A 20,781-nucleotide genomic window follows, 5' to 3' on the forward strand; every position below is an offset into this window, starting at 1 on the left:
AATGATCAGAAAAGACAAAACTTTCTCTCTGGCACTACTATACAGTTTGTGATTTAGCCCAATAAGGATCCATTTGCAGCGTGTCAGATGGCTTCAGACTGATAACTGCAGCTAAGGGCATTATTATTTCCAGGAACTCTGCTAATCATCTCAAAGCTTCTTTCATACAGTATTACCAGCAGAGTGCCTAAATGGCATTTTGTTGTGTTTCTACCCGTTCACATCAGATTCACAGATACAGCAGGGGGAAGGCACACAGGTGTCCACTTGCCAGAAACTAAAAGGAACATTTCTGCCTTTTTTTTGTTTTCTTATTCTTGTGAAGATCTCAACAAACCACCCGAGAGAACTTCTTCAGATTTCGTACAAACGTTCACTTGATGAACTGAGACGACTTTTTCTATTCAAAAGTTAAAGTTCCAGGTCTTGCTGAACTATATGTTTTTGCAAAGGTGATATATATATAGAAATTCACTTGGACTCCAGGATGACTTGTTTAGATCTTCACTGTGACCTCTAAAAACGTTTCTTTGCTTTGGGAACGCGTCGAGAGAATCCTTTTCAAACGTGGCATGAATGTTCTCTTGAAAGCACAGATTATCACATTCGATTCTAGGGATCAAAGGTCACGATGCCCTCAGATGGTTCTAGAAAAAAAGCATACCTAGACTTAAACTGGTCAGAGGAAGCATCAGACAGCAGGATGGTTTTGAATAGTAACCAGTTGAATAAAGAGATCCCCCCCCCCCCCCCCCCCCCCCCCCCCCCGCTCACTGGTCCAGACAAATTGCAGATGTTCAAATCCATTTTTCAAATAACAAACAAGCAAACAATTCGCTGCTGAAATAAAAGGACAGGAAACCTTTGTTCTCTGCCTTTTTAGACACCTGAATTCAACTCGTTATAAACTGTCCCAAATGATTAGAGCACCTCAGACTATTTTCATTACTAGCCTCGATCAATAGTGATTCTGAAAACATTTGTTTTGTTGAAGTCGGAGCTGAGAGTCCAATTGTCCGTGCAAATTATAGTGTTTGCCTGGAGCCTTTAAGCAACTTTGACACGGTTAATTCTGATATGTCATCAGATGTAATTTGTTTCCTGTGGAGCCAGAAAAGTTTGTTTAAACAATCTCATCACCTCCTTCTCATCACATCTTGCTCATCCAAACTGGGATTTAATTAAAGGTGGCTTAACCCAAGAATGTCCAATAAGCATTCGTGAGAGAAGATCTCTATTCCGAACTCGTGTTTATCCTCCAAGTCACTGAATGAACTCTTCTTGTATTTGTTGTATTCACTGCATTAATCTAAGGGCTTAAACTCTCCTCCAGCAGAATCAGGGCTGCAGTTATTAACAATACCAAAAATAGCAAATACAACTTGAACAGATTTATTCACTTTTGGAGATTATTTGAAGAAAACAATGTCCTTGTTCGATTTTCAAAAGGTATTCAAAACAAAGAATGTCTCAAATGTGCTAATTAAACAATCAGGAATTGTGCATGAATATTGGACATGTTATCAACACCTCTGTGTAAATTCTGGCTCCTGATTTAGACAAATCTGAGATCCACCAGTTCCCCCACACAGCTGCAGTCGTGACAGGCTGTCAGGATGATTGACGTGTCCTCTCTCCTGTCCCTTCCCTCTCTTCTCCAGTGCTGGGCCTCGTTCCCGAGCTGTGCAAGTGCCGGGAGCTGGAGCTGGACTGTGACAGCGCGCAGCTCCGAGACGTCCCCGCGGTGGCGATAAATGTCACCATGATGTGAGTAGAAAAGTAACCTCTTATTTGGTGGGTAGGGAACGTGCTCGCAGCCAGAATTGAAGATTAAACCGAAATGGAAAGTACCTGATGAGCCGTGTGCACCCTTGAAAGAGGCAGCATCACACCCGGGGAGTTTTCTGTCAAAAGTCTAAAGTTTTAATTATTTCGATCCAAATACTTTCTTGCCCTCTTTACATATATTTGACAAGGACGTACAACCTTGTGGGTATTACCGATTTGTCAGTGTTTGAATCAGTGTGAATTACCCAATTTCATTCTCTATGCATCATTTAAGACTTTTCTCCAAAGAACTGGGAATCAATGCAGTTTTGCAGGAGAATGGCCGGCCCCAGCATTATCATACCCCCGCGGCGTCTGCTTTATCTTTGCCGGGGCACGATGCACATTCTGGTGTATTTGGGCTGTGTAATATTTTTTGTAGTCAGCTCGCTTTTTATCCCCCCCCCCCTCCATGGACCGGGCGTATTCAAAATAGCTTTATTCTTTGTGAGTTTAATGTGCAGCCGACCAAACTGCTAATGAATTTGAATTTCTGGTAAGAACAGCGGAGCATCGAGTGGAGTGCAGGCCTCCACCGAGGGCTCGTACTCAGCTTGGTTATCGGCCACTTTACAATTACTGGGTAAAAGGTTGAAATGTTTGTCCTGATTGAATGTCTATAAAATCACGTAAATCCTGAATGTCGGTAAAATCTAGTTTTGAAGCGATGCCTGTCCACCCCCTTTTCCTTTTTTAGTTCAATGGTCTATGCTTTGGGTTTAAACTGGAATATTAAAAAAAAATTGGGCCACAGTTGCCTTGAAAACTCTAAAGAACAGATGATTTTTTTGGTGTATGGTTAAGTTTTGCAAAGTTAATATATCTGCAATAAAGGGAGCTCCTCTCCCCCCCCACAGGAAACACTGCAGCTGAATCCCCTCGTTAGCAGTGCTGCCGATATTTCTGCATCGTCCTGATATCACGTAATATTTGCATAACTCACATGCAGCTACTGGTTTGGCAAAACAAAAACAGATACAGCAAAGGAAGATGTTCACGATCCATCCTGGAAATGGGCTTTATCGGAACGGGGGGGCCTTAAACAGACAGAAGTGTTTCCGACAGAGACTGAGCAGAGGAGCTGCAGCGATGGACAGTCTTAGGTTTTCTGAACATTAGTGCATAATAACAGTGATCATCAGAAAACGATTCTCCATCAGATTGAGTTATATATAGCAGCAGACTATTTATATTAACCAATAGCTTGTCTTAATGTGGTACAAATGAGTATAACAAAGGTTTGTATACAGTGAATTTACTTGTGTATTCGCCTCTTCAATGCTTTTCATGTTTCAGTCACAGACACACAAACCTTAACACGAGGCAAACACAACCAAATGCCAAGTAAAACGACATAAACACGCTGTGGGTGTTTGGTTATGATACCCGGTTCCCACGCAGCCCTTCATGTGCTGCACAATGCACCGACCCATCAGAGCGGCTCAGTCAGGTAAACAGATCTGGTGTTTTCAAGGCGTTTAAGGTCGTGAAGAGCGTCCGTGTCCTCGAATGAAGCAGACAATAACAGCTGCCTGACGTCTTTAAGCTCCTTGAAACTTAAGGGGCAGCAATGCACTTCAAAAAGTGGAAAGCTTGGAAATGTGTTTCATGGTTATAGTACCTGTGCACTTACGTCGAATAGGCCTCATTCAAGACGGACTCGCGCGAATGTATGACCTCGTCAGATTCTGGTACAAGATTTGATGATTTCATTGACGGCACAGGAACCTGATACAGTTCTCTGACTTCCAATCAGAGAATCGTGAAGGACAAGGAAATCACCAACGCCCTCATATGTTTAACATGTTTGACCTTTTTCCCAAAACATGATAAATAGATAGTTCATTAACAAATAATTACAGAGTTTAATTGGTTGTCAACTTGTAATTAAATCCACTAATCTTGCTCATGAGCACATCTAATTTTTCAGGCTAAAATTAATGAGTTATTGCAGTTCTGTCTCCAAATTGAAAGAAGGTCATTTTGTGCCAACTCACCCGGGATGTACCAGTACATGTAAAACCCTCTTTAAGGATAAAAGTGTCAACAGTTTCTTTTTCTCCTTTTCTCTCCGTAATAACTTTTAAAAATGTATCTATTTATTAATTTGTTTTCTTTGTTACTTAAATAGTTTGATAAGGTTATATAACTATAACTACAATCATAGTCTAAAGTAGGTTTTCTCTGCAGAGTGTTATCATCTTTAAATGTTTTCTCTATCTTTTATCAATACTAATGTTTTCTCATTTAAAAGAAAGTTTAAAGTAAAACAAAATCACTTTGGGAAAAATGTGCAGACGAAATATCTTAAACATTGAGTGTTCACCTTCAGAGTGAACTTAATGTTTTATGTTGGACCAGGGGATTTTTGGATGTGATGGAACAGTTTTAATAATACACAGAATATTTTGATTTGCCAAGAGGGGGAAAACAATAGAACAAATTTTGATTTTATTTCATTACTGTAAAACATTCACCTGATATCTATCAAAACATGTTGTAAAGTACATGTTCAGTTCAAATTTAAACCCAGTCCAGCTTGTGAGGCTTCAAATAAATAATCACAATATTGATTACATTTAGCTCAGAGGGCCAAACTTCATATTTTAGTAAAACTGTATTTGGAAGAGAACTTTTCAAGGTCTCATGACTTTAACAGATTTAGGAAAAATTCGAGCCAAACAGGCAAATAATACAAACACTATGTTGCCTTAGATAACGTACAACATATATCACATTGAAATTCTATTTATTATGTTGATATGTTAAATTACAATGCATTGTACGTCCGATGTGCCGTAAAGTTTACATAAATTGTCAGTAAATCGAATACAGAGCCACAAGGAACCACACAACACTGCAGTAAAACCAATTCTGACCTCTTTAATGAAAATAATTAAAATCAAGTTGCTCCAATTAAACCCTTGGATTTCTCATATCTGTCCCATCCACTAACACAGAGGAGGCCGGTTGTATTAGCTATACTGCAGCCGGCCACCAGGGGGCTATCAAGATGATTTGATTCACTGTTGAGACCTGCATCCTTATATACAGTTTACAGCCTTAAAGTCGTTACATCACAAGATTTGATCTGTTGATCGACAAAACATTAAAAAAAATTCATAATCCTATTTGCTCCAATTTTCTAAAAAACAACACACATTAAAACACAGAGAGCTTAATTATAAGTCGTAAGCCAATGGCCCCCATTGGCTCCAGGGTACAGGCAGGGATCCATCATTTACCACAAGTACACCTCAAAGAAGAAAGCAAGGGACACTTAGCAGAAGAAAGTGGAAAATGTCCTGAGCCCCGTTGTGTTTTGGATAGAAAGCTTGTTTGTTTACTGGAATGCTCCAACAGTGCACGTTCAGACCAGCAGCACAATGTTTTGTTAGGGAGCGACGAGCCCACAGAGACGAAAAACCTCCCATCACTGACCACTGGCTGCCGCTCGACGATGACTGCGTGAGAGTTGATGAGCCGTTAATCCGTTAAAAGCTTTGAAATCAACCGGTGAATCGAAGCGTTAAAGCAGCAACACACATTCTGCCACTTTTACAAGTTTATTTCCAAGTAAGTGACTAAGTGGGAGAAGGAGATGGTGACTTCCTGTGTTTTCAACGGACATTCACTATTTATGTTATATATGATGTGGTATGTTTTTTATATCATTTGAAGGTTGAGAGTTGTCATTGTAAAGTTGAATAGACCTTGTGACCGGCATGTATTAGAAAAGGTATAAACCCAGGTGTAAACATCTTAACCTTGACAGTGAATTCTGCGTTTGACTGTTTTTCTTCTTTTCAGGTCTCTACAGAGGAACCGGCTTCACAAGCTGAAGGAAAACACGTTCTTCAAGTACCAGAGCCTCCAGAAACTGTGAGTGGTTCAAGAGCTATCGATTGGATCACACTCAAATATTGTTACGTACATTTGTCCTAATCCTATTTTAACAGTATGATCAATTACAATAATACATTCATTCATCTTTCCTCACTGTTCTGATCTTTTATTCATTTCAAGACGCCTATTTGGTGAACATGAGGATGTGTTGGGTTCTACATTATTCATCCAAAGAAGCATAACATCCTCCTGATACTACGGAGTCGCCTTATCAAATTAAAAATATAAGAGACGAATGTCAGCCCTGCAAAGCTGATATGTGTTTAGGTTGGACCAAGGGATTTTTAGATGCGATGGAACAGTATTAATAATACATAGAATTAAAAAAAACTGCTACAAGAGTGACATGTTTCTATCAAAACATGTTGTAAATTCAAATTTGAACTCAGTCCAGCACCGGAGGCTTCAAATTAATAATCACCATATTCATTAAATTTAGCTCAGAGGGCCAAACTTCGTAAGTTAGTAAAACTGTATTTGGAAAAGAACTTTTCAAGGTCTCATGACTCTAACAGATTTAGGAAAAATTCGAGTCAAACAGGCAAATAATACAAAGCAACACTCTGTGTTGCCTTGGGTACTGACAAACACACAGCATATATAACATCGGAATTCTATTTATTATGTTGATATTTTAAATTGCAATCTTTTGAAAGTTATTCATTAAATCGAATACAGAGCCAGAAGCATAACGTCCTCCTGATACCACGGAGTCGCCTTTTGAGATGAAAAAATAAAAGAAGCCAAACTTCGTAAGTTAGTAAAACGGGCGGCTGTGCCTGAGGGGTAGAGTGGTCGTCCTCCAACCTGAAGGTCGCCGGTTCGATCCCCAGTCTGACCCATCTGCATGCCGAAGTGTCCTTGGGCAAGATGCTGAACCCTGAATGGCCCCCCATAGAATAACAAAGTGCTGTGAATAGATGCACTGTATGAATGTGTGTGTGAATGGGTGAATGTAAAACTGTACTGTATAGCGCTTTGAGTGGTCATCAAGACTAGAAAAGCGCTATATAAATACAAATCCATTTTACCATTTATTTGGAAGGAGGACTTTTCAAGGTCTCATGAGTTTAACAGATTTAGGAAAATGTATGTATGAGGGTTCTGCTGGGAGCACTAACAGAACAGAGGAGGTTTCTTCCATGCTGTTTATCAGCCTCACACAGATGCTCCGCCAGGAAGCGCTTGACTGCATCGCACACTCACACGACCGTTCATTTTCTGTTTGAACATTTCTTTGATGTGATATGCACGAGCGAACCGGTCTGTAGAATACAGTGAGATACAGGAGGTTTGTCGATAGTCGAGCAGACGACGATTGCTTTGTGTCAGACGTTCACATCCGTCCCATTGAGTGTGTGTTTGTTTTTCTTTCATCCCGTTAACAGGTGGAGGGAGTTATTGGTTCTCTGTCATTGTTTCCAGATAAGTCAAAACGATTGACAACTTGTTTTGTGTGTGTGTTTTTTTTTTGTGCTTAGATACCTTCAGCACAATAGAATTCAAGATGTGAGTCCCGACGCCTTCAGAGGACTCTACAACCTGACAAGACTGTGAGTTGGTTCGGTCAGAGAGCAAACAGCTGTGTTTGATATGTAAATGTCTGGCTGTGCACATAGAATTATCATAGTATAGCTATAATGGCATTCAGTAGATGTATGGCTCAATTTATTCAAGATGCACCATTTACCAAACACACACACATAGATAGTATATGACTATATGATATCACTATCTCTGGGAGGTTATGTTTTCTTCCCGATTCGCCTTTTTTTCACATTCTCACCAATTTGCCAGGGATTCATTCGTGGATCTTTATGAAAAATCTAATCTGGTTTATTTTGAGGACTGATAAAGTCCAGTAAAGTTTAATTGTGGTTTCATAAGGAGACTGTGGGGCCTCGGCGGAGTTTGGTTTCTGCTTGAAAACCACTGGCTCGTTCATTGTGTGGCTCCTCTCACCGGTGCCCTGCTGGTGTCAAATCTGACTGCTATCTCAACTAATTAATTTTTTTTGATAATATTGATATAATTGCAACTTAATGCTCATGTTTCTGATTATTATATCTTTACAGAATCCCAATTTTTTGCTCTTATACTTTCAAAGTTACATCAACAGCGGATTTTAAAAGGAAATCCAACTGTAAAACCATTTGATGTGAATAGTCGTTGCCTTTGTTTAAGTTTCTCAGACTGAAATGCTGTATTTACTATAACAAATAAAAAGAACAATTGAAAGGAAACATCACATTATCTTTAGTGTATAATCTATGTCATTTCTTATGTTACAATGGGCAAACAATTCAACGATAATAGACCTGAACTCATAAATGGTTCAGTCCGACCTCCATGTCTGTAAACGCCTTGGGGAGGATGTAAAAATAGCCGTGAGCCAGGTTCTATCTCCCACCATCAGTGTCCGATCCTGATAACGCTCCCGTCGCTGAATGGAAACAAATCCCTGAAGCCGGGTAGAAAAATGTAGAGAACACCCTGCAGGCTGTTCTGACTTCATATTAACGTAAAGCGGCGACATACAGATGCAATATGTCAGCCGTTGATGGAACTCGATAAGACGCACGTCCATTAAAGCAAATGAAGCGCCGCTAAGAGACGAGCGGGAATCACTCAAAACCATCTCAGTGCTCGGTTAAAGCTCCAGGGATGTTGAGCTGCGTGTTAAATGTTTGGAAATAAGTTTCACCAGTTATGTCATCATGTTCAGGGAACTTCCTCTTCAGATAACCCCCCCCCACCCTCTTTCTCGCAGATATCTGAGCTACAACAGGATATCGGTCCTGAAGCCGGGCGTGTTCCAGGACCTGCACAAGCTGGAGTGGTTGTACGTACATTTTCCTCCCTATGGAACCAATGCTATATTTTCTTTTCCCCGACTTTGTGCTTATTCCATACTTATGTCTCTATTGATGAATTAACACTCTGCACATCAGGCTGACACTTCAACTTGTTGCTGTTGTTTTTGTTTTTGTAGGATCCTAGAAAACAACATTATCCATCAAATATCCCCCATGACCTTTTCAGGACTCAACTCCCTTGTTTTACTGTGAGTCGTAATTCCGTACAATGTTATTTTTGCTTTGCTATAATGACTTTTCAAATTGTCAAACTGCTGAAAGCCTCTTGTTGATGTGTGTACTTGTCCCGTTGTGTCTCGCTGATTGACAGAGTTATGTTGAACAACTCTCTGACAAAGCTGGATGACGTCTGTCGGGAAATGCCGAGATTGAACTGGCTGTAAGTAGGATGAGAAGAAGTCAAGAGCTGCCTCGTGGTAGAAAATGTCTCGTACATTTCCGGCTATTTCATGTGTGTGTCTGTTGTGCTTCTCATAACCTGTTCCTGCAGAGATTTGGAGGGAAATCTCATTGAGGCGATAGGCAACGTCTCGTTCTGCTCATGCAATATGTTGACAGTCCTGTAAGTACAAACAAACGTTATGTAATCTGTGGTAAATGCAACGTTTCTGCTTAGAAAATCCTTTTTCCTGGATTTCCCTTTGAAAATCAGCCTGAGTTTCTCTGTTCCGTGCATGGAGTCAGAGCGAGCGGCTCGTTAAACGGGATTTAAAAGGTCAGGCGGTAACCTGGTTCCCTTTTTTTGTATTTGTTTTTACTGTGTCCAGGGTTTTACAGCGGAACAGGATCAGACACATACACGAACAAGCTCTGTCAGTCCTCCAGAAGCTCGGAGAATTGTAAGTCCATTCTGTTTGAATGAACTGTCGGGTTGAAAAGAATCTGATGATATGGTATTCCTGGTAACTGTTTAGCTATAGCAGTGTTATATCTAATGAATTATAATGATTAAGTTCATATAACAAGAATTGGTCCGTATATGTTGCTAAGTTGGGGCTCTGTTTAATGACTATATCCTTTTCTGTCAAACCAGTAAATGATATTCAAACTCAACTTGTATCTCCACCACCGCAGCTTTGATTCAGCTATGATCATTATCTTTGCACATAAAAGCCACAGTTGCAGGGCATCAAACCGGTGACTTACATTACAAACATGTAGATGAAGCCTTCATCGCACCGTTATACAATCCGCCCCCTGTACATCGCACAGGTTATGGATATTTTCCTCTTTCAAGATCTGGGAGCCTTTGCTGGTTGCTGAGTGTTGTGCATCAACATTTGCTTTTTTTTGCTTTATCTCTTTTGGGGAACCAACGTGGATTTGTCTTGGCGCGCAGGGATCTCTCCAACAACAGACTGGTGGAGATTCCACCCAATCTCTTTGTCTTACTGGGGGATTTGCTTCAACTGTGAGTTGTATTTACACAAGCACACGGGGATCTGCAGCTCTGTATTCACGCTCAACTATCCCATGAATATCAAAAGGGATTTTCCTTTCATGATCTCACTCGACTGGCTATTTTTGACGCAGATGTATCTCGGCATCATGCAGATATACTGTATACGGAGCACACCTCCTTTGATTTTGCTGTAACTTTGATTAAACTGACTTGTGCTTTTAGCTGCGCTTTTAATGAGTTATCTTTTTGTAAATACACTTTAAAGTTGTTTTCTTTGAAGCTGTTGTCACACAGCAGCTGGGCAGAGCTAAGATAAACCCTAATCATCTTTTATGTAGTTGTCTATATTCATTTTTGACCGTTGTGAGCGCTACCCCTGCTGATATTATATGATCTACAGCCTATTTATATACAGCTCTAGAAGAAGAAAAAAGGACTTACCACACCAGGGATGTCGTCAGTTTAAATAATAAAACAAAATTTCAATCTATTAATGTTAGAATCAGAGAAACTGCGCTGGTGTCTTCATTCTTTCCCGGAGCTGCATGTATATTGCGTTGCCTTGGGATCCTTTCAAAATAAAACCCCCACCATGTGTTTCCCCAGTTGGATGCTTTCAAAGTGAAACAACAACAGTGGGGGGGGGTATTTATTAGCAGTGGGCTCATATATATTGAGCATGTGGTGGATTCCATGCCTTCTGAAGAATCCTTTATGTGTGCACTCTGAAGTTGGCAGACTGAACCACAACCGATGAAAACGAATACATAGAAAGATATAACGACTGATTATTAATACTTTATATTGTATTGAAATATGTACGGTAGCAGACGGTCATATGTTGCGGGGGTGGCAAAGTTGTAGGCGTTGAAATAAAGAGTACACTTGCATAAAAATATGCATTTTGACGAATCCAAATGTCACCAGAGTGAGATCAGTTTTCAGGGAAGTGAAGCATTGAAAGTTATTTTACTGAACAAATACAAATTATTTCAACACTGTTTTACTTTATTTTTCAGGAATATATCATACAATCCCATCCTGCTGCTCCAAGTTGACCACTTTGACTACTTGCACAAACTGAAGTCCTTGTAAGTATTCCTCGCTGCTTGGCCCCGAATGACTCCTGCGACTAATTAAATAACGATCCCCATCGCAGAAAGAGAAACTAAATCCGTTATGTGTGAAGAGGCATTTGCAGAACGTTCAGGTCACGGTAAGGTGCAGCAGCAAATTAAGTGAATGTGATGAATCAAGATAATGAAATGGGCGTAAAGAAGGTAATTATAAGCCAAAAGTCTTGGTTCTGCACTGTCCCCACTTTCCAAATAGCTCAGCTTCTCCGTCATTGGGATACAATGTGGTAAATGTTCTGTCTATTTTGAAGACAAGTTTGAGTTGCAGGAAATGAAACGCTGTTTAATGAGGAAAAGCTTAAACTGGAAATAAGTTTGTGTGCTTCTGAACGATCATTATTCTGTCATGTGTTTCTCCAGGAGCATAGAGGGGATCGAAATTGGAAACATACAACGCCGGATGTTTGAACCTCTCAAATACTTGACTCATATGTAAGTGTTCCATCGTGCTTTACAGTGTTTAGACTGTTAGCACTCTCTGATTTGCTCTGGACTGACATGAAGATCACAGGCGTTTCACCTGTACTGTATATATACACCTCACGTGCACATACATATATATATATATATATATATAAAACCCCTAACCCCATCTCCAGCTGGGAGATGATTCAGTTGGGTTTACTCTGTGTTTGAATCAGAAGGAGATACCCCATGGAGTTCCTGAATAGGATAATACAGCCTCCGCTACAATCACAGAAGCTTTCCACTAAGACACAGTCCAAGAATCTCCGTCTCTTTAAACAGGATATACAAAAATAGAATGGTTTTCATAGGGACTATTTCTGTACTAGATAGCAGTCCCTTGAAAACTGCTGACTGCGATAAACCGGAAAAACCTGAACAAAGTTTTGGGGACGACACATCGCTGACTCAGCAGCAAGTGACATCTGAAATGTCTCATCACTTTTTGCATTGACTTCCATTAAGTTATTCATGCTCCCCAGACGAGGAATTCTAATGAATTTGAACCTGTCAAATGTTTAATGTTTTCAATGCTCTGGTAAAACTAGCACTTTACTGACATTCCCTCAGGCTTCGGTTGTACTTTGTGTTTAGTGCTAATTAGCTGTATTTAGCATTTAGGGCCATTGCTGTGAGCACCACAAATGGAATTAAACTAATCTCTGCTCCTCGGTGAAGGAATAACGGTTAACATCTCAAACCATAGGAGAAATCGAATATACTTATCTAACATATACTCTACTCCATTCTCTTGTCTTTAACATGATGCCCCTACTGTGTCTCCTTTCACAGCTACTTCAAGAAGTTCCAGTACTGCGGCTATGCTCCTCACGTGCGCAGCTGCAAGCCAAACACCGACGGCATCTCGTCCTTCGAGGATCTGCTGGCCAACATCGTGCTGAGGGTCTTCGTCTGGGTGGTGTCGGCCACCACCTGCTTCGGCAACATCTTCGTCATCTGCATGCGCTCGTACATTCGCTCCGAGAACAAACTGCACGCCATGTGCATCATCTCCCTCTGCTGTGAGTCGTGTCAGATTTCTGTTTGTTGAATATCTTTTATGTTCAGAGTGCAAAACTTACCAATGTATACGTAACAAGTATTATTACTTCAGCCAAGGAGGTTATGTGTCCGTTGGTTGGCTGGTTGGCTAGCTCGTTGATGATTGGCTGGCTTGTTGGTTAGTTTAGTTGCTCTGTTGGTTGGTTAGCTGGATGACTGGCTGGCTGGTTGAATGATGATTGGTTGGTTGGCTGATTGGTCTGCTGGTTTGTTTGCTGGTTGACGGAAGGATACAACTGGTTGATTATATCTGAATATAGAAGACTTGAACTTTAGTGTGGATCCCAACATAAGGGGTGAATGTATTTCACTTTCTTTCTTTACCTTTGCGAGATGGGGCATTTCTGACATTTTTACTAATTTCTCAGAGAATTATTGATGAAATAAAATCCGTCTGACTGTATTTAGGGCACTGATCTTTAATGAATGTATCTTATTTGGTGCAGCTTCATTGGATTTTAGGGAAGTGTTGGGCCTTTGTGGAGGTATACGCTCTACTTTGTACAAGTCTAGTCCAACGTCTTCACGTTATACGAGGAGAGAGGGTTCAATTTGACCTGTTCAGTAACACATATTTAAAAAATATGCTGATTTGATGGCTGCTAGACTAATGAAAACGAGTTCACAGTTTACACACATTCATATTTACCCTGTCAGTGTGTTTATGAGCTTGACTGTAGGTCGTGGAGCTGTGCCAGATACAACCACAGAGGTGGAACTGACAAATTCTGAAAGCGTTCCACACCCAGCATGAAGTTGAAATTGGTGCTCAGCGTGATTCATCAACTGCTTTCATATAATACACACTGTTAGACACCCTCATAAATACTTAATGTGTGAATGACCGAAAATCTCATTAAACATCTCCTGAATACAAAATATCAATTACTCCAAGAGATGACTCATAAACTAAACTGTAATGAAAATGTGGTAACAGCAGGAGATGATAAGTCCAGTCGATGGATGATTAGATAGTGGGACTCATGAGCCAAGTTAGTGGAGGATGTGTGTAATCATTTGTAATCAAAATAACATCTTTAAGTCACTCTTATGCAGTAAATTACTTAACTTTATGTGTTGGGGTTTTCTTTTTTGTTTTTTTTGTGCTGCACATGGAAAATATAGATCAGCATCTTGTTTGGATGGAGTTTGTTCAAAATCATATTCCTCTACAGCAAACTGACTTTATTCACCAGGGGACAGGTCTTCAGGATATAGAGTTTGAATTTAAGAGGACCCAAAGTGCAGACTAGACTGGTAACAACAAGAGTAGTTCATTTAAGAGTATACCAAAAAACAAGCTGACATTAATAAATAGTTGTCTGCCGTATTGTCTCGGGCTTTGCTATGACAAAGCAAATCACACCAGACAAATAATAAGGTTCAAAATCTATCTTTTCCAAAAAACGAGTCCAAGACAAAGTTTTATAGTAAGAGTCTGGAGTGTGTCAGGTTAAAATGGACGGTTGATAGTGTGTGTGTTCTCATGGAGAGACAGGAAATGATTTAAAGACTCGTCACTGATGCTGAACAGAAGGTTTGATTTGAGATGGAGCCGCTCAAGCTGAGAAAGTGCGTTTTCCTTCACATGGCAGCGTATGGTTCTCTGGCTTCTGATCGATGAACACAGTTTATCCCGGCATGATGTGTGAAGTCAGTGCATCGCCCGTTCTACACATGTCTGTTCGGAAAGGGGCTGTGGTGATACTGGAAGGGTTTCCTCCCAATTGAGAGCAGGACACGTACAGATATTCTAATTCTCTTCTTCTCTGCGGGTGCAAAGCGTCTCTGGGATTTCTCTCCTTCAAACATTCCCCAGGACTCTGAAGCTGCTCGATCGCTGCTCCTCAAAGAGCTGTTCACCTGTCTATTCAAAGTTTGGAGATGCTCAGTCAGCAGAACCCTGAACTGGAAAATCAGTGATCAAGTTGATTAATATTCAAAATATCACCATGTCTTATTTGCACCTGATTCACCACCGATCTTCATTGGGCCCTAAGAACACGTGCCTAGTGTGAAGGTGTGAGCATGAACGTTTTCTCGAGATATGCGAGTTAGAAACCGATGGAGATTTGTGGAATCATTAGGCAGACGGGAGGAAGGAGCGTACACTGAAGCCGAACAAATCAATCTCAGCCGCATCATCCTGTTGTCAGAAGCCCTCGGAGGTGATGTAAATTACCTATGTGGTTACCGCAGAGAGATAATTTAGTTTGACGAGCAACCGTGCAGAGCGAGAAGACATTGAAGGTTCCCTATATGGATTTACCATAAGACTCAGAGCTGTTCGGATCAAAGGGCCCACACATGCAGAGATCAAAATATATGTTATGTTGGATGGATTCTCTCGTTCCTGCTGCATCCACAATGAAAGCCGCGGATCACAGTTGTTATTCATATCCCGTTTAAGGCTCACTCGCTTAATACGTCGCAGAACGAGAAAGTTTATGAGCAGAAAGTCCGTCGGGGCTTAAGGAAGTGTTACAGGAGTATAAGGATATTAGTAATTCTTTTTTTGAGCAACAATGGATTAAAAAATGTAGCACGCAATCAGAATGTGTGTGAATGTTGCTTTTCATCCCGTTATTGAATGGCTGGAACCGAGTTGAGCCAAGCAGACCGAGGTAACTTCAACCAATGGGCCCACTCGACCTTTAGAATTAGAATGTGATTGTAATTCCATGTATTTTTAGCACTGGAGCTCCTAGCGTCGCTTCACACATTTATGTAATCTGAATCCAACATTTTATCTCCATCGCCTTTTCCACTATTTCATTCTCAGTTATCTCGGTATCCATGCAACTGGGACCACAGCATCGTCTCCACCCTGAGCTCGGGGGAACGTCGAGGCCAGCAGGGTCAACCTGAGGGTCAAGATTTAATCTTTGATGAACTGATTTACATTCGCATTCTGATGTGAAGTATCATTTCACATTTATATCACACACGTAAGAAACATGGCAAACCTGAATTGTTAAGTGGCATCTAGGCGTATGTGGTAGAGCAGTGGTTCTCAAATGGGGGTACTAGTAACCCAGGGGGTACGTGAGATTTTTTTCAAATATATTTAAAATTAGCATCCATTGAAAAATCCTTTAAAAATTGTTATTTAATAAATATTCAATAGAATATAAGTGCTTAATAAATCAGACACTGATGGCACAGCGCTTTGTATTACATATTTTTTTCAACCAAAAATACACAAGGGGTACATCACGGAAAAAAGGTTGAGAACCACTGTGGTAGAGAATCATCCAGGTTGACGTTCACCCCCGCTGTCCCGTTCAATTTTCCAACATGAGTCTTTTATGATCATATGCAGCACATGTTGAATTAAAAATGCCTCTTGATGATCACTGGTATGTTTGCGTATCAAAGAAAAATGACCCTCTGGGGGATGGGGGGTTCGGGTCATGAATTTACTATATCATTTTGTCGAGGATCTAAACATCAAGCAGTGACAGCATGAAGCAAAAATTCCTCATAGGTCGTAAGTTGTGAGTAAAGTGTCTGCTTTGTGTGTCAGCAAAACTTTGTGATGAATTTGCAGAGGACGGAGAAAGTATGAAACATAAAGGAAACAAGATGTAGGAATTTATCCAGTATCTTTGTATCCTTCTTGCAGGCAACCTTTCTGCATATGAAAACCTTCACTGAAGGTCAGGCTTGGAGCCAAATGCTTTGACATCTGTGAAGATTGAAGGAAAACAGCCAACGCGTTCAATTTGAAATATGCACAGGCAGTCTTCTCATTAGATGAGCAATATAAACCCCTCAGTGTTTTTTATGTAATTATGCACATGTTATTATTGTTTATCCATAAATATCCATATACGGATGAAAGAGGTCGGCTCAGGTCACAATTTTCTGGCCAACCCTGTTCTTACCTCATGATTTCATCTGAGCTCTGAACAGTTACATGGATTTTTTATTTTATTATCAGCTAAAAAAAGTTGTTTATCTGTTTCTACCCCCCCCCCCCCCCACCGGTGAGGAACGTTCGGCGTCACACATGCTCCAGAAACTCCGCTGTCACCTCGCGGTCTTGTCTGATCAATACGTTCACCCAGATTTCATGTTTCCATGAATGTTTTCGATTGCCGGAGGCGTGTGGTCCTTTGACCTTGGAGTGAATGCCAGTTGTTTCCATCTCCTTTGCACAGAAACAGCCAGATGTGAGTGGGTGTCTGTGGCTTTTTGACCCGTGGAAAAAGGACTGAGTGGATGTTGAAACCGTCCTTTTTAATCACTGGGAAATAGTCAAGGTCGCTCTTTTGTAGCTCAAACAGCCTCTGATTGAACACATTTGTTGAACCAATCAATCTTACAACAGACTATTGACATAGTGGATAAGATGTTACTCGCTTATTTGGCGAGAGTTACGAGAGACAATCAATACCTCCCTCATGTCAGAGCTGCTGCATCTTTCATGATTTGCTCTAAAAGTCGATGTGGACGTCTTCACCATCAATCGTGACACAAAATCGTTAGATCGGCTGCCTCTGGCTGGATTATGATCCAATGTGCTATTTTTTAGATCTGCAGTGTGACCAAGAGGATAAAGCTTCTGATTTCAGAATGTATGCAGTGTAATTCATATTCTGCACATGCTCCATTCTTTATATCCAGCTTTGTATAAAAAGGCCATTTGAATGTTGGCACTGAGCGGTTTGTCCTCTGTCACGTGACTCAAGGTTGAGCGGCTGCTGTCTGTCACAATGCTTCTGAATATCGTGAGGTCACTGCTTTATTGTTATTGCACAGAAGTTTGTAAAGTTCTTCAAATCAGCGATTCTCAACGCGGGGCTTGCCAGATGATATCTTGAGGTCGCTAGATGGTCGTGGACAAAGAAAACTATATATTTAGAATAAAATTGCCCATTCAAGACTTGCTTTTACATTTAAATTTCTCTGCCAGCGATACGATCTGATTAGGAATGGATGTTATTGAGTTTGTTTTGAAAGTCAAAGTCGTGTCCACATGAGTTAGTGCTTGGAATGAAGTAGAAGTCGGGTCTGTTCTGGCCGTGCAGGAGATGTGTGGCTGCTCAGGTGAATGCATCGTGCTCCTTATGACTCATTGGCTATTAGAGTGAGAAAAGACTCATAAAACAGTCAAAGGTTCAGCTCAATTTAATCATAAGCTTCAGAGTTATGGCAGAAGACGGTGAGGAGAAAACACATCTCAGCTTCTCCATCTGATGAGACAAGAGCTGCACTACACACCTGCGATGCGGTGTCAGCACAGATCCAACCCGTCCACCGACATCAGTGAGTGACTGTGGGATAAAAAGAGGATTTATGAACTCGAAGGGCACATGGAGAGATCATCCTTCCACGTCAAGGCTCGACAGACCCCTGATGAAACCACATTTCAACTCACTAGATCTTTATTTGGAGCTGCACCAATTGCACAAACCCATTAATAACAGTCCCTTAAACTTCTCTGAGCTCTTTCCTGCCCAATATTCTGTCCTTCCACCCAGTTTCATGTTCATCTGTAAAGTTGACAAACAGAATAAAACATATTCTGCTCAGCGGGGTCACATGCACCAGCCTGATTTATATCATTGGATCAGGACTCAGACAAGTTGACAACCACTGATCTAAAAAAAAGCTCTTCCTACTTGCAGGTGCAGACGGGCTGATGGGCGTCTACCTCTTCATGATCGGCGCTTATGACCTGAAGTTTCGAGGCGAGTACAACCGGCACGCTCAGGCCTGGATGGACAGCGGTCAGTGTCAGGTCATCGGCTCCTTGGCCATGCTGTCCACCGAGGTGTCCGTGCTGCTCCTCACTTACCTCACCCTGGAGAAATACATCTGCATCGTCTACCCTTTCCAGTACTTGACGCCCGGCTGGCGACGAACTGTCACCATCCTCCTCGGGATTTGGGTGTTTGGCTTTATCGTTGCCTTCCTGCCGCTGGCCTGCAAGGGGCTGTTCCGCAACTTCTACGGGACCAACGGGGTTTGCTTCCCGCTGCACTCGGAGCAGCCGGAGACGCTGTGGGCTCACGTTTACTCCATCGTGATTTTCCTAGGTGGGAATCTGTACTTTCAGTAATCCGTCAAGGTTTTTTGTTGTGGTTGTGTGTTTTTATTTGTTTGCATGTGGATTCATAGCTTGTTAAAAATGCAAATCCTCAGAGCAAACACATGCTGCTACAGCTGATCCAGAATCAAACAACATATCTCCCCTGTAGGTCTGAACCTGGTAGCGTTCCTTATCATCGTCCTCGCCTATGCAAGCATGTTCTATAACATCCAGAGAACAGGCACTCAGACCACCATGTACAGCAACCACATCAAGAAAGAGGTGACCATCGCCAAGAGGTTCTTCTCCATCGTCGTGACTGACTCCCTGTGCTGGATCCCCATTTTCATCCTGAAGATCCTGTCACTGCTGCAGGTGGAGATTCCCGGTATAGTAGAAGTGCTATAAACATTTAAAGGAAACGCTCCAGTGTGTGTCTGTGCTTTGTGTGTCAAGTACAATATCGTGCCCCCTCAGTGCTGTTGTAAAATTGTATTAATTATACTTTTGAGAGTCTTCATGGCTCAAGGCAGCGCAACCCGTGTTTGGATTTAGAGAAAATCTCTTTCTACGGAGGACGCCATGTTTTCTACAGGCCTCCCAACTAGAGAAACTAAACACCTTTTGAGTTTTAAAGACAAATAAAGGCTACCACAGATACTATATTGTGTTCGTAAAGATAGGGTGAGGTGAGGGGTTTCCAGCTGCAACATGCAACTTCACCACTAGATTTCACCAAATAGTACGCACTGAACCTTTAAATCGTTACCAAGCTAAACCCATTTTATTAATTTCTTGATATATAATCATGTTTTGTAAACTGAACTCCAACTTTAACTGTTATTTTAGTTTTCGTGGTTTAGCATATACACTAAATAATAATGGGAGACACGTGTCTTTCTCCCATAATCCAGAAATGAAGCTAAAATATCACAGGCAATGAGAAAATTATTGTTTGGAAGGTACAGAGCATATGAATGTTACAAAAGTTGGACCCAAAGATATTTGATGAAAGTTTCGACACACTCCATCCATCTGCTGTGAATCCAAGCTGACGACTGGCAGAGCTGCAAATGTTTTACAGTCACCTGTCAATCTTACAAGGAGGAAAAACTCAAAATATGTATTTTCAGTGGAATCTTCCTTTAATTTTTGAAATAATCATGTGTTAATCTCACAATATAGTAGTTTAATATCTGCTGAAGACCTGTGTTTGCACTCCAGTCTATTTAGTTATGAGCTGAGGCCCCATGTGGGGATAAAACCCTTTCCCTTTATCATACAAATGCCTGTGAAAAAAGGCTTTCATGTTATTGTTCTCATCTTTTAACCCAGACCACATACCAGGATTGTTGTTTTATTTCTCTCTGTGTTTCCCTCTCCACCTGCAGGCACCATCAGCTCATGGGTGGTCATATTCATCCTCCCCATCAACAGTGCCCTTAACCCCATCCTGTACACGCTGACCACGCGGCCCTTCAAAGAGACCATTCTGCAGGTTTGGGCTAACTACAGGCAGAGCAGGCCGCTGCTCAGCGGTCACCCCGCTCATCATCCGTCGCTCACCTGGCAGGAAACGTGGGCGCTGCAGGAGAACAGCCACGGCCTCACCCCGGGCCACGCTCTGGAAATGACAAACACGATAGCCAAGCTCACCCCCGTGGAAGAACCCGACGAGGGATACAATGTCATTGCGGCGTGCACGCAGCAGAAGCAGTGTACGGTCGTGTCGGTGTGCTCGCAGAAACAAACCACGCTGCACACGCTCACTCACACACAAACAAATGAACTCATCTAGTTGTGTCTCACTGCAGGTAAACGTGATCCAGCTTCCTCCGTCTCCACAGTTACAAGCATTTAACCTGTTCAAAGATACACTTGTTGATTTCTTCATCAGTATTCATGAGTGTTTTCTGGAGATCCCAGTGTGTGCCTGTCTCACCGGAGCACCAGCACAAGCGTGAAGTCAGTCTACAAATCCGTTATACGTAGGGTTGGGTTCTGAAATCCGCTATTAAGTGGCTCCCGGGGCTAAAGTATTGTGGAGGTGAATGGACCTGGGGGATGACA

The 20,781-nt window shown here is 41.5% G+C and overlaps 1 protein-coding gene across 1 annotated transcript in view; it reads left to right on the forward strand.

Moving 5' to 3' along the window:
* The window catches only part of rxfp1 (relaxin family peptide receptor 1), a 48,753-nt gene extending 28,244 nt beyond the window's left edge, over positions 1-20,509 (forward strand). Inside the window, exons 4-18 of the mRNA XM_053429061.1 lie at positions 1,662-1,767; positions 5,638-5,709; positions 7,215-7,286; positions 8,504-8,575; positions 8,726-8,797; positions 8,920-8,988; positions 9,100-9,171; positions 9,377-9,448; positions 9,949-10,020; positions 11,031-11,102; positions 11,508-11,579; positions 12,405-12,634; positions 18,308-18,718; positions 18,881-19,099; positions 20,103-20,509. Of these exons, the coding sequence (XP_053285036.1) occupies positions 1,662-1,767; positions 5,638-5,709; positions 7,215-7,286; positions 8,504-8,575; positions 8,726-8,797; positions 8,920-8,988; positions 9,100-9,171; positions 9,377-9,448; positions 9,949-10,020; positions 11,031-11,102; positions 11,508-11,579; positions 12,405-12,634; positions 18,308-18,718; positions 18,881-19,099; positions 20,103-20,509 (2,090 nt within the window). The remainder of the gene's footprint in view (positions 1-1,661; positions 1,768-5,637; positions 5,710-7,214; positions 7,287-8,503; positions 8,576-8,725; positions 8,798-8,919; positions 8,989-9,099; positions 9,172-9,376; positions 9,449-9,948; positions 10,021-11,030; positions 11,103-11,507; positions 11,580-12,404; positions 12,635-18,307; positions 18,719-18,880; positions 19,100-20,102) is intronic.
* Positions 20,510-20,781: the final 272 nt, after the last annotated feature.

This window comes from Pleuronectes platessa, chromosome 8 (assembly GCF_947347685.1).
Source record: "Pleuronectes platessa chromosome 8, fPlePla1.1, whole genome shotgun sequence".
Taxonomy (NCBI): Eukaryota; Metazoa; Chordata; class Actinopteri; order Pleuronectiformes; family Pleuronectidae; genus Pleuronectes; species Pleuronectes platessa.